This window comes from Mycteria americana, chromosome 6, assembly GCF_035582795.1.
Source record: "Mycteria americana isolate JAX WOST 10 ecotype Jacksonville Zoo and Gardens chromosome 6, USCA_MyAme_1.0, whole genome shotgun sequence".
NCBI classification, from domain to species: Eukaryota; Metazoa; Chordata; class Aves; order Ciconiiformes; family Ciconiidae; genus Mycteria; species Mycteria americana.
Window position 1 is genome coordinate 68,004,130 of NC_134370.1, and position 13,304 is coordinate 68,017,433.

General features: G+C 41.8%; 1 protein-coding gene across 2 annotated transcripts; it reads right to left on the reverse strand.

Moving 5' to 3' along the window:
* Positions 1-512: 512 nt before the first annotated feature.
* INTS14 (integrator complex subunit 14) lies at positions 513-13,047 on the reverse strand. 2 transcript variants are annotated; one of them, XM_075506368.1, is made up of 12 exons: positions 12,945-13,047; positions 12,243-12,509; positions 10,755-10,862; positions 8,777-8,932; positions 7,297-7,415; positions 6,719-6,861; positions 4,216-4,308; positions 2,988-3,132; positions 2,601-2,734; positions 2,370-2,488; positions 1,932-1,997; positions 513-956 (listed from the first exon to the last, which is right to left on the reverse strand). In XM_075506368.1, exons 2-12 carry the CDS (start codon positions 12,462-12,464, stop codon positions 705-707), a joined length of 1,557 nt encoding a protein of 518 aa, XP_075362483.1. In that variant the 5' UTR covers positions 12,465-12,509; positions 12,945-13,047; the 3' UTR covers positions 513-704. The 2 variants fall into 2 exon arrangements, with proteins under 2 accessions (XP_075362483.1, XP_075362485.1); XM_075506370.1 differs by lacking the exon at positions 12,945-13,047 and adding an exon at positions 12,623-12,923.
* Positions 13,048-13,304: the final 257 nt, after the last annotated feature.

A 13,304-nucleotide genomic window follows, 5' to 3' on the forward strand; every position in this document is an offset into this window, starting at 1 on the left:
TGAGAAGTTGTATAATTTATTATTTAACTCTTGTGATTAACAGCTGGGAGCTGAGCCTTCACCAGGTCAATGTTTCAGGCCACACAGCCTAGTTGCTATGAAAATGGAACAAATCCAACTTAAGTTTTCATGAAGAATTACTCTTTATTTATATTACACAAATAAAAAACTTGTCTCACAAGATTAAGTTACTATCACAAGCACTGCAATGCCAGTGGTAACTCTCATTATGGCAGCACAGACTGGCCTTCAAGTTGGGCATAAAATTAGTGACAACACCCTGAATTAGCTGTGTATCTGATCTTGCACAGTGATTCTCACACATGCTTTCTTTGGACTAATCAAGTCCATGTATAAAGTGTAGTAGCTGCCTTTTAGGATACTTTTACCAGTGAGTTCGGTTATGTAGTAACTGCATTTTGGGGAGGCCAAAAGCCATGAGCAGTCTGCTGCCTATGATGGCATTTTCTTTCTCTCCTCATATGTACTGAGTAACTTCTGCCCATCATCCAACAGTTTCTAGGTCTGACTAAAGCCACCACAAACCAGCTACATTTATTTAGAGAGCACTGATGCAGGTAAGGGACCCTGTTTTGATAGGAAGTTCTCCAAACAGTAATTAAACAGGCCCTAGAAAGTAAACAGGACAAGAAAATTTGAACCACTTGAGTCTTAAATCTATAGAAGTTCCCAAAATGGAGACTTCACATTCTTTCAGTGCTGCTACCAGAAAAGTCTGTCTGCAGCGGAGCAATGTTATGATCATAGGCAGCGTATTCCGATGCTCCAGTACTTGCCACTTTAAGCTGCTGAGCGGCATGCGTGAGCTGAAATGCTGCATCAGGATGAGCCGTGTCAGGAAGCAGGGTGCACTCCCTCTCCAGCATGTCTGCCACGCCTTTCAAGAGGTCCAAAAAGCCAAAGGCCAGAGCTGCCTTTCGTAAACGATTAAGTTCCTGCAAAGAAGAAAAACCCCTTTTAAAGCCACTGTAAGCCTTTACATAAAATGTGGTTTTCTTACTTCTTTTTTTAAAGGCAAGCTTATTCACTTAGAGGAGAATAACCTGAGTGATCAGTACAGCTGCTGGAAACTGCCCAGCTGCTCATGAGATAAAAAATGCTTCAGGGCTGAAGATGATAGTGGCACAACTAAACAGCTGGTTTTCCCTTGATCCCTTCCTACAAATCTCCACTTCTCCCTTTTCCCTTTTGTGCATTCAGCTATTGTACCTGCCTGTTTTGTCTGTGTCCCAGCTGAGGGTGGCCTCCAACTTAGGCTTCACTGATTGCTGCCTTTAACCACAGTGTCCAGCAAAATGTATATATATTGATTTTTCTTCACTATAAGCTGAAGAGTGCTTATGTGCATTTAGGCAGGGTATTCATTCTTGAACTCTCTGGGGGCTACAATAACAAACTGCTTCAGCACTAAGCTTACAAGAGGAACAACAATTACCTCCAGCTACAGTCTACATTATGGATTATTACGATGTGGCCAAACGTGCCTGGAATTTTGTCTTTCTCTGCTTCAGCTGTAGAAAAAATGTAGGAGACATTTTCAGACTCAGAATGACATCTGTGTTCCTATTCCTCTCTGATCCCTGAGTTTATTTCTGCCTGGACAATGGCATAAAATCTGCAAAGAAGTTCACCATGGAAGTAGCAGGGATCATGAGGGGCACCTGTAAACATGACACATCTATGCCACCCTGCCAGAGAATGTGGTGGCAGGGAAACCAGACCCCCTAGTCTCACCTTAACTAGTCTGTAAAATAGACCCAGGATGTCTCCTTTACAGAACCACGTATGTTTTTGCAGAGCCCTACAAGCCTGCACAGAACATATCAGAGACACGGACAGTATGTGTTCCTCTGTCAAATGCACCACTATCACTATGGACCAAACTTGGGTTGGCCCGAAATGTTACTCACTTTATAGAAGGTTTGAGTTTTTTCAGGGAGTTTCCTTGCATTTCTCAAGATCTTCTGTACATCTGTCTGCAGAAAAAAAAAAAAAAATCTTGGCAGCTGCCAGGGAAGCTGCAGAAAAAATCCTCAACTATTTATTGATAAATTATCCTGACCATTGACAAGACTGCAGCTCACAAAGGCTGAAACATAAATGGTAATTATACTAAATCCAATAAACTAAGCCAGATGCTACACTGGAGACACAGCTTTCATTAAACAAGCTATGTTTTCTGATTGCATTTTAATCATGACATTTTAAAGAGGCAGTGTTTACAGAAATGAAAGAAAAGCAATAAAGCAATTACATTAAATGGACAAGACACACACAGACTCCACTTTGCTGGTAGGATGGCTACTGCTGATCCAAGTAAGCATTAAGTCCAAAACCCGTATCATTACCTGGAGGCCACTTGGTTTAATCCATACGGTAACATTCTGTGCGTAACTGCGCTTGTTCTTGGGTTGCAAGGGGAAAGGGCTCTTATTGTCATCCTCTCCGTAAGGATTTTCTTTTGCATCTGGGGGGGAGGGAAGAAAATAAAAGGAACTTAACAACTAAGACTTGGCAAGGTCATTCACGCAAGAAAACACTGCATGTGTAAGAGTTATTCAAATGAGCGTGGCTAGTACCTGAAATAGGTCCAAGCTGTGCCATCTTCCCTAGCCATGGAAGGGGCTCAGGACCAGGTTCAAAGAGCGACATCATGAGGTTTGATTTCTTCTTGCTATCAGCTTGTGAATAGAGCATTCCATACCACTCTGGCCTATTGAAAAGAGCAAATCCCAAAGGCTGAAAATCTTCCACCCCTCTTTGCCTAGAATTTGCCCCCTCCCACTGTGTGGAGGCTCACTATTTGCAATTTATATTGGCAGAAACATATCCACAATTAAAAATCCACAGCTTTGTCTAGCAGTGCAGAGTTCTGTACCGAACGCAGATATAAATAGGCATACTTTATAAATAAAGCATAAATGAGCAAAGTAAGAGATTTTTCAGGCAGACATCCAGCTCCATACCCCAACTGGACGACAGCCACCATGCCTTCCACTTTCAGGCTGCCATGTAATAAAACACAAAAATTGGGGATTTTCCCAGCAATCTGATTAGCTGAATTCTCATCTTCGGTGTCATCTGTGATCCCAGGTCCCACCTCATCACCTTCTGGTGAAGAATAAAAGCAAACAAAGAGACAACATAAGAATGAATTCAAACACACTAGTTCCATTTCCATGGCACCACCCTGTATTTTCTGCCATGCGAGTGTTAATTAATACTTTTGTAGAGGGAACAGCTGCTAAATGAACTGTTTGGGCAAAGTGGCACTATATTTATATAACATATTCCACTGCATCCTACTCACAAAACAGGGTTACCAAAAATCTGCAAATAAAACCTCAGCTTTGAAGAAACTAGAAGTGAAATGAAATGGCACCAAGAGTCTGGCAACAAATACATGTCTGCTTCTGAACCAAAAGCATCCTGAGTTTCAAGTCCTCCTCTCCTATGCAATTTGTGGTCATTATGAGAAACTTACTGTGTTTTAGCAGCTGGAATACAGCCGTGATTTAACTGTTAATATCTTCTAAGGTGAAAGGCCTAGCAGGATAAGAGTGTTAATACAGAGATGAAAGCATATCTGGAGCTTTCATTCTTCTTTACCAAGAGAAACCTCACTTTCTCTTTGCTCCACTCCAAGGCCGTGACAAAAGGAAAGGGGAAGTCCTTCTTACCACAGGCTGATGCACGCAAGTAGCTGCAAGTCAGTAATATGCTTAACCATCCTCAAAGCCTACACCAGTCATTTGTATAGATACGTATATACTTGGCACCAATGAGCAGCAATTAATGCTTAAGTACAACTGAGCAATCTAGTAGTGATTAAGATCAGGTTTTTCACAACAACAAATCATTCCAAGAACCAGTTAGATGCAGGCATTAGATATTCATCGTGCACCACGTATTTCATGGCCCATAACTATTTTTAGCTTTAAGTCTGGCATGTTCTGTTAATAATGATGCTATGAGGACACTGTTCCCTCTATTAACTTTCTAAAGAACACAGTATTCAAAAAAAGAAAGAGCTTGCATTCAAGGTTTTAATTTTAATGTAACCACACAAACATGTCTTTAGAGACATCTGGCATTTTGATAAAGCATAAAACCTGTGCTTCTAGTCTAAACCACCGCAGACATTACAAGGGAAGTTTAAAACAGTTTTTAATAAAAGAAACAAAACTTGCTCACCTCTGTTAAGTGCAATGGGCAGTACCAAGTGTCTGGACAGGACAGGAGGGCTAGAAATGTCAGCTATATCTACAAAACCAACAATTTCTAGATCTGTGGGGAGACAACAGATTTAAGTCAGATTTGGAAATACCTGAAATGTATTCAGAGTCAATTTAACATTACAATTTCTTACACCACTAAGTTTTCTGAAGCAGTGACTAGAGGTAGCGCAATAGGGCCCCAGCCTTGACCGGGGCTCCTAGATGTCAATAAGATACAAATGTTCATACGCAATCCCATAACACTTTAAGATGAGAACATAATTTCCATCACATACATACTGTTGTCCATGAACCATGCTTCTAGACAAATACAGAATTGTGCACGTTGTTTTTTACACTGTACCAAACCCACTGTCATTTTAAATTCAAAAGGAGAGAAAACAAAGGTTATCTTTAAGTATAAGGGTGTAGCTAGACTAAACCAAACCTACTAGCTTCCAACTGGCATCACAGAACCTGCAGGAATTCCCATCAACTCTCTGGCAGGGTTAGCTCCAATGGGGCATGTTCCCAGGACTGGGAAGACTGAGTTGTGGTTCTTGAGTTCTATATGCCCACTGGAAGTTTAAATGCACCTCCACCTCATACAGAGTTGCGGGCAGCTGCTGGTAAAAGACTGAGGCAGCCATGTCCTTCATGCTCAGCCTTGTCCGATTTCCTCCCCACTTCTTGGCTGCAAGAGATGTCGTATCGGGTTCCTGTCTCTTAGCCATGTGAAGGTTTTGTCATGTGGCTTAGCACTAGCCTTTGACAAGCTCTACACTGGCAGAGGTGTAGAGTGTACCTGCTTTGTAAACTCTTCTCTACACGAAGCATGGTGACACATGGTGTGCTCTAGCTATAGACACAGGTCCACACGTGTATGGCACAATTAGAAATTCAGTGCATTTCCATGCAGCTGGAACCGGGAAGCACAGTCTTCTCCTTGACAGCCCAAGCAAAGGACCTGGCCCAACGGCAATTCAATTGATTTTTCTCATAGCTAAACAACGAACACTTGATTAAAGCCATGGAGGAATTCAGGGGCTGAGCACACCATACGCTGCATTTTAATGCACACAGAACAAAATTTCCTTCATACCAAATTCCCATCTTTGGAATGACAGGAGGAACTCTAAGACTGAATGCAACACAAAGCCTCCCTCATCAAGACACACTGCACGCTCTTTTTCTTTGCTTTTGCTATTTTGGTACAGATGCACTCATTCCTATTTAAACCGTATGCAGCTACAAATAAGAAGTGATCACACCCCAAATGAGAAATGTTTTTTTCTCTTGCAGATTTAAAAAACCCCAAACAAATCAAGGCAATCTTGGTGGCAGTAATTTATGGGTTGCAGTTCACTTCCTTGCAAAATTTTACCACTACTGTGTCCTTATTCACATGCAAGCTGTGCACGTTTTGTTGATGAACACAGAAAAAAAGGAAGTCTACAGGACAGATCCAGGAAATGAAATTGCCAGTACAGCTAGAAACTCACAAAAAATAAATTATCCAAAAGGACACCTGGACATACGATCTAACCGAGTCACTCTCTTTGCACTCCCCGAATCGCACAAAGCCAGCAGGAACTCCCATCAGCTCCCTTGCAGAGTTAGCCACATTGGGGTGTCAGTGAGGGTGCCAACCTTTAGCTCAAGAGCCACAGCACTCTACTGCCTGACTGGAAAGAACAACAAAATGCATGTGACCACGTACACTGCTGAGAAGCTGAGAGCAATTTTGATGCTACAGTTCAAACTTAATTCTTAAGGCAAAGCAGTGAAGTTCAGTGTATTCTCTCCAAGAATTGTACCCAGCCATTTGCAAGTCACAGGCATGGGCTATCTACAGACTACCTGCTGTTCATGGCTGCAGTGCCCACTAATGGGAGGGCTGAGAAAGGTTTTCTTTGCACAGTTGTTTTTAAAAATAACTTAGTATTGGTAAGAAGTGCCAGGATGACAGACAAACTATAGAGACAGAGATTTCATCAATCTCGACCTTTACTTGTGCTGCGTCGCCAATTCTTCTCAGCTGCACTCCTAGTGGGTTCCTTGAAGAAACCTCCAGAAAGATGCTAGTTTGTCTCACCTGATAATACAGTCTTTCTGACAAAGGCAACTCTAATACAAAATGCAGCCCCTTCTCCAACACATCTCTCCCATCCTCCATGAAGCTTATGAGGGTATTCATGGAAAGCAGCCCGTGGCTGTCTTCCACAGTCCTTGGCCCTAGAAACTGGCACCCTGAGCTTTGAAAGTGCCTCTACCCTACTCCAGCCCTTTTACCAGGTACACATGGCTGAAACAGAATGAGGTACTTGTCCCCTGGTGCCACATATACCAAAAAATTACAGTCAGCAACTGATCCTTGCAGAGAGAAAGTGCATGAAACAGTAACTATACAGGATAAGAGGTGGTAGTGAAAAGGTAGAAATCAAATGGATTTAAGTAAAAGGTAATCAAAGATTTGTTACCTGTGTTAATTGCTTTAGGGATGGGGTCTATTTCCTCATCTATAATGAAAGGTTCTGGTCTGGGAAATACTTGCACATCAGATGTTAAGTGGCCACACTTGAGAACAGCATGGAATGGTGTATAAGCCAGGTCTATTAGCTTTCTAGAACACGATCAGTTATTATTAAGGAAAACATAATACATATCAAATGAAAATAGTTTGTCTAAAGCACACTAACTAAGCTCCCAAAACTTTTTTTTTTACTACAGTTAATTCAATAGTTCTAGCATTGCTAAACTGTGAAACAAAGTAGCATATTATCATACTGATGGCAAACTAACAATAATTCTGGAAATTAGTATCTTCTATCTGCCAATCATAAACAGATGCTATGGTTTGTTACAGAATGATTAAAATAAATTTTGACCTTAACCAGTGAAGGTCAAGATGAAAATACAGTTAACAAGATCATAAACTAAAAGTAAAAAAGGTTAATTAGAACACCCCATATCATCAGATTTCTTGTTATATTTGTTTTCTTTTACAGATACTAACAGGAAACCTTCACAAAGGCATATTATCTACAAGTCTACTAACCCAAACATCGACTGTACATTCTTCAGGCAAAGGGGTCCATCAATGGTGAAAATTTGCCCTTCCCCATTGTTTAAATCTATGAGCCGTTCCAGGCAGTCTAAGGAATCCGTGCTTTGAAGCTGTAAAAAAATAAAGTGAAATGTTTTTGTTAAGTTTTCTTTTTACTCTCTTTTTATTAACCAGTATGTTTTCAGAAAATATACACAACACAGCGAAAAGCATCTGATTGGATGTTATCATGATTTTTTGTTATCTCACTCCTTTCTGAATAAACCAACACTACTCTTGGTCTCCCGGGAAATGGGCTCCTTATGTTGCATTTATATTAGACCAGATGCAGCATTTGGCCTAGTAACAAATAATCATAGAATATCTCGAGTTGGAAGGGATCCGTAAGGATCATCAAGTCCAACTCCCAATACATTGCTTTATCATGTGAGGTTCTGCTTTGAAAGCAGCTTCAAGCAACCAAAAATCCCAGAAGCTCTCAGTCTTCAAGAGCACAGGAATGCCTTAACCAGTATAACATTTTATTGGGAATGCTAAGTTTCCAGCTCCTTCAGGATAATATAAATTTTAGGAGGGAAGGCAGATATAATTCTTTTTGAGAAGTTCTTAGAGAATGACTGTGAAAGCACCCAAACATATCAGCAATAGAAGATTTATTTTAAACATTTTCACAGTTATTCTGATGTGTAAACAATGCTTCAATCCATCAGCTTAATCAAGAGGATCATCCTTGATAGAGACCTTGAAGCTGAAATATCTATTGCATGCCTAAGTAGAAAATCCTGCTGTGATAGACAGAAGAATACAGGTGTCAAGTCAAAAGCAATGCTATTAATAAAACCTAATCTAAGGAACTTTAGCCTATATAGGCTTCTTTTTAAACATTTTTTATGCAACAAAACTCTAATTACTGTTAAGATTTTTAAAGCTGGTACTGAGATTTTCAAAGGTACCTGAAGAAAACAGTCACCTTTCCTTCAAAACTAAGGGAAGTTGGTTTGATCACTGGCTTAGAGACTTTAGAGTTTTGCTTACTCACATCTCTACATAAAGCTATTGTTGTTTTAAGCATTGAGCATCTTTGCAATAGAAGTCATTTATTCAAGAATTTAATTGTAGATTAAGAAAAGACCCAAAAACCATTCAATGTGATTAATGCAGTAAAGTTAATAATATCAACAGAGAAATAAAAATTGCATAATATTCCCCAGGGAGAAACTCACATGATTTATAAAGATTATGATAATAATGCAATAGCAGTAGATAATAATAGTTCAATCATAAACTTTAAAAAAGATACTACAGTTAAATTTCGCCAAATAACTAACTCTAAGCACCAGAATGTCAACTAAACTTTAAAACTAAGCACAAGAACATCAAAGTATGTTTTGTGCTGACCTGATCATTAGTTCAGAGAAGACCAATAATTATCCAACGCAACAAAGAAGAAGGTATGTGTTAAAGACATCACCTCTTCGAGATTTGCCATGCACATGACATACAGCTTGGATGGGAACGGGAAAGGCAGCGGAAACCTGTTGCTTTCACTTCGCTGGTTATGAGTAGCTAGTGAGTGCCGTAGGGAGCCTCTGCCGATGCCCAAGCAGCCATCAGTGACAAGAACAACCTTGAATGAAAGAGGATAGATTAGCATTTCCAAGTAAAGACACACTTCTATCTGCAGAGGGCAACTATACACCAACACATTTCAGTAGCCTTCCTGGCAGCATGCATTTCCGTACTGAAAATCCCTGCTCACACAGGGATTTCCTCCACTGAGCTGGGGAAAGAATTGCGAGTAAAATTTCCAGAAACAGGTACATAAATGAGAAATTGAAGATTTAACCATTGCAATTTAAACTATGTGCATGGTAAATACACATTTTGTTGCAATTAGACAATTGCACTAAAATTTAAATTTCATAGCCAGAAACACACCATGCTGTGAATAAACATGGCCATTTTTAAGTGTATGCTAGAAGAACAGTGACTGTACAGCCAAAAAAGCAGCCTGCTGCTGATGGACTCAAGAACTTTGGGTTTATTTTCAGACGGAAAATAAAGGCCAGCTGTGACCGTTTCTTCTGCAGAATCTGGAGGGCGACCCAACTTCCGCTACAAGCCACAGAAGCCATACAAAAGGTAGTATTAATTACCCTAACTCTTTGCAAACAAATACAGCTGCAGTATGCTCACATTTTGCAGCAGAACTATTAAAGCAAAAATACACATTTTTCTATTCAGTCCAAAGTCACTCCTTGTAGAAACCTGCACTAATAGGTCACGCTGAGTAATGGAACTATTTACACTCAGCTGAGACCCAGTCATTTCCAGAGAAGTAAAATAGCTGGTCTTTCAACACTGCGCAGCAACAGCAGGCATTATTTTTGGCTGAGAGGTAAGGAAAATCAAATCCAATTGAAACTCAATGTGTATCTGCTACATCCAGATTTGTATTCTCTCTTCATCCTCAGTCTCTCCCTTTTGCAGTCTCTTCAGTTACCACCTGAACTGTTGCTCACCTGTGAAGTTTTTCACTATTACAAGATTCTGCACAGTACATTCCCCGCTGCCTTTCATCACCCCATCACCTGAAGTTCCAGTAAAATGAGCCATGACACAAAGCGAGAGACCAAATTGTTGAGGCCTAACCTATGCTTGGTTTTTACATCTTTCTAGTTCTTTGCTTTGAATGTCTGCTTTTCCAAGGTGCCTTTTATCCTTGTTAGATTATGAAGCATTGCCTAGACAATAAACCCCTATCTTTTTTCTCCTTAAGGAATATTGCTTGAGACATCTTCCTAGCTCACGGAGCTGCAAAATTACTGAACTTAAATCCTAACCTAAAGAGCAACAGGATCTTAAGTGTCTCAGAAAACTGAGGGCTAAAAGCAGACTTTGCCATAAGAGGCAGCAAATTCAGAAGGCTGAGAGCTGCAAGGGCTGAATGGAGTGTATGAGCAGATGCATGCCAAATGACTCATTAGGGAAAGAAGACAGACCAAAACACACTCAGCAGTAGTCCCATGCTGTTGCTTGAGACCTGGAACTGTTACAAGCCCTGGAAACCATCAGGTACTGGAGGAGAAAGGTTATGTATGTGTGACTATACACCTTCCAAACCGACTGAGGCTCCTGGGACAGAAGATTGCATCCAGATCAACTGCCAAGCTCCAAAATAGTACTCTTGGGCCAGATTTTAGAATCCGCTCCACTACAATAACACATTGGACAGGAAGCAGTCTAGTTTTTTGCTGCTGAATATTTTAATAAAGATCACCTTCTGTTCCTATTCCAGATATATCCTAAATACTAATTCTTTGTCTTCCTGTAGCACGAGCATGCCTGAGAGTATTCAAAGTTTCCAAATTACATTTCCATTTCCATCTGCAACTTACAGGGAGTACTAAGTATATGCTAGATCCTAAGAAGAGTGAAATCGGGCATACCTGGCAAGGAATTGCTGCACCCCATTCCTGCTGGACAATATTGCAAACCCCCAGCAGTGCTGACTCCAGACAGGTTTTGTCATAATCATCCATGTTACTTAGGGCTTCCTGTAAAGACAAACACCACTGTCATTGCTGGGTGAAATATCACTACCAGGAAACACAGAAAAGTTATTCACAGTTCTGTGGTAAGTCAGTACGTTTGCTTTCCGTTGCAACACAACGCGAAGTGCTATGTTCTTATATATGACCTGCAAAGTTATAAAAAAAAAAAAGAAAGAAAGATATAAGAAATATAAGAAATAGTGAATGACATCATGAGACAACAATGAAAGTGGACTTTGAAGAAACTGTAATATTATAAGCACAGCTCTGGGAGAAAATAAACCCTTTGCATGTCTCAGACATGTAAAGTCAAAATTTGAAGCAATGTCTGACATGAAACATTTAGCTTAGAAAATCCTCCCAGGTGTCAGAGCAACTTTAACTTCTTGGAGATTCAGAAAGTAGGCCACAAGGAGCTTGTCTCGCAAAAACTCTTTGGCAGAGAGAGTAACAGAGTCCAAAACTCGTATCTGCATCCTGTTTCTATAACCATAAACCAGCTTTTCTCCTTAAAATGAGAACTTCACACTTAACACAGCATCATAAGAAGGGTGCAGCTGTAAAACCAACATGATAGAGGAGCTTGGCTGGATTCTTGGCTTTCAGAAATTCCTCAAATGAACTCTTAATGAGGGGAAAATGAAGCAAACAGAATGCACTGGCATTCATCTGCCAAAATGCAAACACAACAGAGAATATCTTTTAAAATCTGTATATCTCACAACTGACAAACCTAAAACATGGTGCCCTGGGACAGTGACTTATCATTTCGTCTCAATACTACGTATGATAACCAGATACCTACGTAAAATTTTTACTGGATTCAGATACTTTCAGTGCCTTACTGCATTCTTACGAAAATTCTTTCTTGGACTTTATCCTTTCCATTTTCTCCCAACTTCCCATCACATCTGCAAGGCCTAAAATCACTTTATTCTCATTCTTGCCCTGCTTCAACTGGTACACACTCTTAAAAGCATCTTCTCTCTACCAAATCCTTTGACTCAAAACCTTTCTAAATGGTCCTGTCTGTTGCATCATTTATCAAGAGCAAATCAACCACTACAGGCAAAAACGTGAACGTCACAGAACCACTGGCATTTTTAAGAGTGTCATCAGGCAGCCCTTTCCTCCATCCCCACTTTTAACTTAAATGACCACACTCCAGAGGTCACCTGCAAAGGTACTATTTGTGAAGTAACAAAAGGTTTCAAATGTGTTGATTTCACCTTAAAATAAGGATAAAACACTCAATTCAAGAAGTTGTGCACAGGATGATATGAAATCACACAATTTCACCATGATTTGGAAACATGCATGGGGTTTTGTTGGTTTTTTTTTAAATGTTGACAGCTTACTGCTTTTGTGTCTCACACACCCTACCTGCAGCGTGTTGTAATCTCTCGTAAAGGGCACCATCAGCTCCCAAAGTGACGAAAACACCACCAAGGCTGTGAATTCCAGCTTGTAGTTGGTGGCCATGTGCTCGAACAGCATGGTCAGCCCGTGGACAGCCAAGTGTTTCCGCTGGTACTCCTCCGAGCCCTCCACTGACACTGGCCGTGTCATGGAGAGCGACACGTCCATCACCACCACCGTCGGCATGATGAGCTGCTCCTCTCTGCTACCGTCACGGAGAACAGTGATCCTCTGCATAGAGGGAGAAGAAAAAGGCCACACCATTATTGAAACCCCACTTACGAGGCCACGCGTCTCGCCCTCTCACACTGACCCCACTGTGCAGTGGGGGAAGCGACAATTACCCTTTTGCCCCCCAAAACGTGGGATTTGGCACAGATTAAGTCAACAGATCTGCTCCTGAACCACACACAGCATATCCAACCGGCCGTAAAGGCCTGGAAACGGCGAGCGCGGCCAGGGCTGCGTCTCGATGGGGGAAAGGGAGCAGCAGGGGCACCCCGAGGGCCGAGGAGAGGCCCCGGGACCCCCAGCAGGGAGCCAGCCCGCCCTCCCAAGCCTTCCCCTCAGCGGGGCCTGAGAGACAGCCCCCGGGGACAAGTCGGGCTGTTTCGGTGGCTGAGAGGGGAGTGAGGCGAGCGGGGGAAGGGAAACGGCGTCGCTCACCCCCCGCCCGCCGTGCCGCCATGGGTCCGTCGCAGAAAGCGTCCCCCCCGGAACGCCGCGGCCGAGGCGGGAAGGGGCCGGGCCGCGGCTGCCGGGCGCCGCTCCACACAGCCCCGGCCTGGCGCTCCCACAGAAGGCCTCGCCGCGGGGGGCAACGGGAAAACGGCATTTTCAGCCGTAAAAGCAGGCGAGGTTTGTAATACTGCATACATTAGGGAAAGCAGTTCGGTTATATGCCACTGTTGTGCCACGATAAAAAGGACTGCTAGAGAAGAGTTTGTGAATAAGCGTCCCAGTTGGCTAGTGGACCTCCTTCTCCCAGATGGGGAGGTTCAATAAACTCCATTGCAAAGCTTGGAT

Excerpts from the sequence above, each read along its gene's own strand:
- INTS14 (XM_075506368.1), bottom strand. The coding sequence starts at position 12,464 with ATGCCGACGGTGGTGGTGATGGACGTGTCGCTCTCCATGACACGGCCA. Across the intron at positions 8,933-10,754 it reads GTGCAGCAATTCCTTGCCAG|GTTGTTCTTGTCACTGATGG; the intron begins GTATGCCCGATT and ends CTTTCATTCAAG. Across the intron at positions 1,998-2,369 it reads TTAAACCAAGTGGCCTCCAG|ACAGATGTACAGAAGATCTT; the intron begins GTAATGATACGG and ends TTTTTTCTGCAG.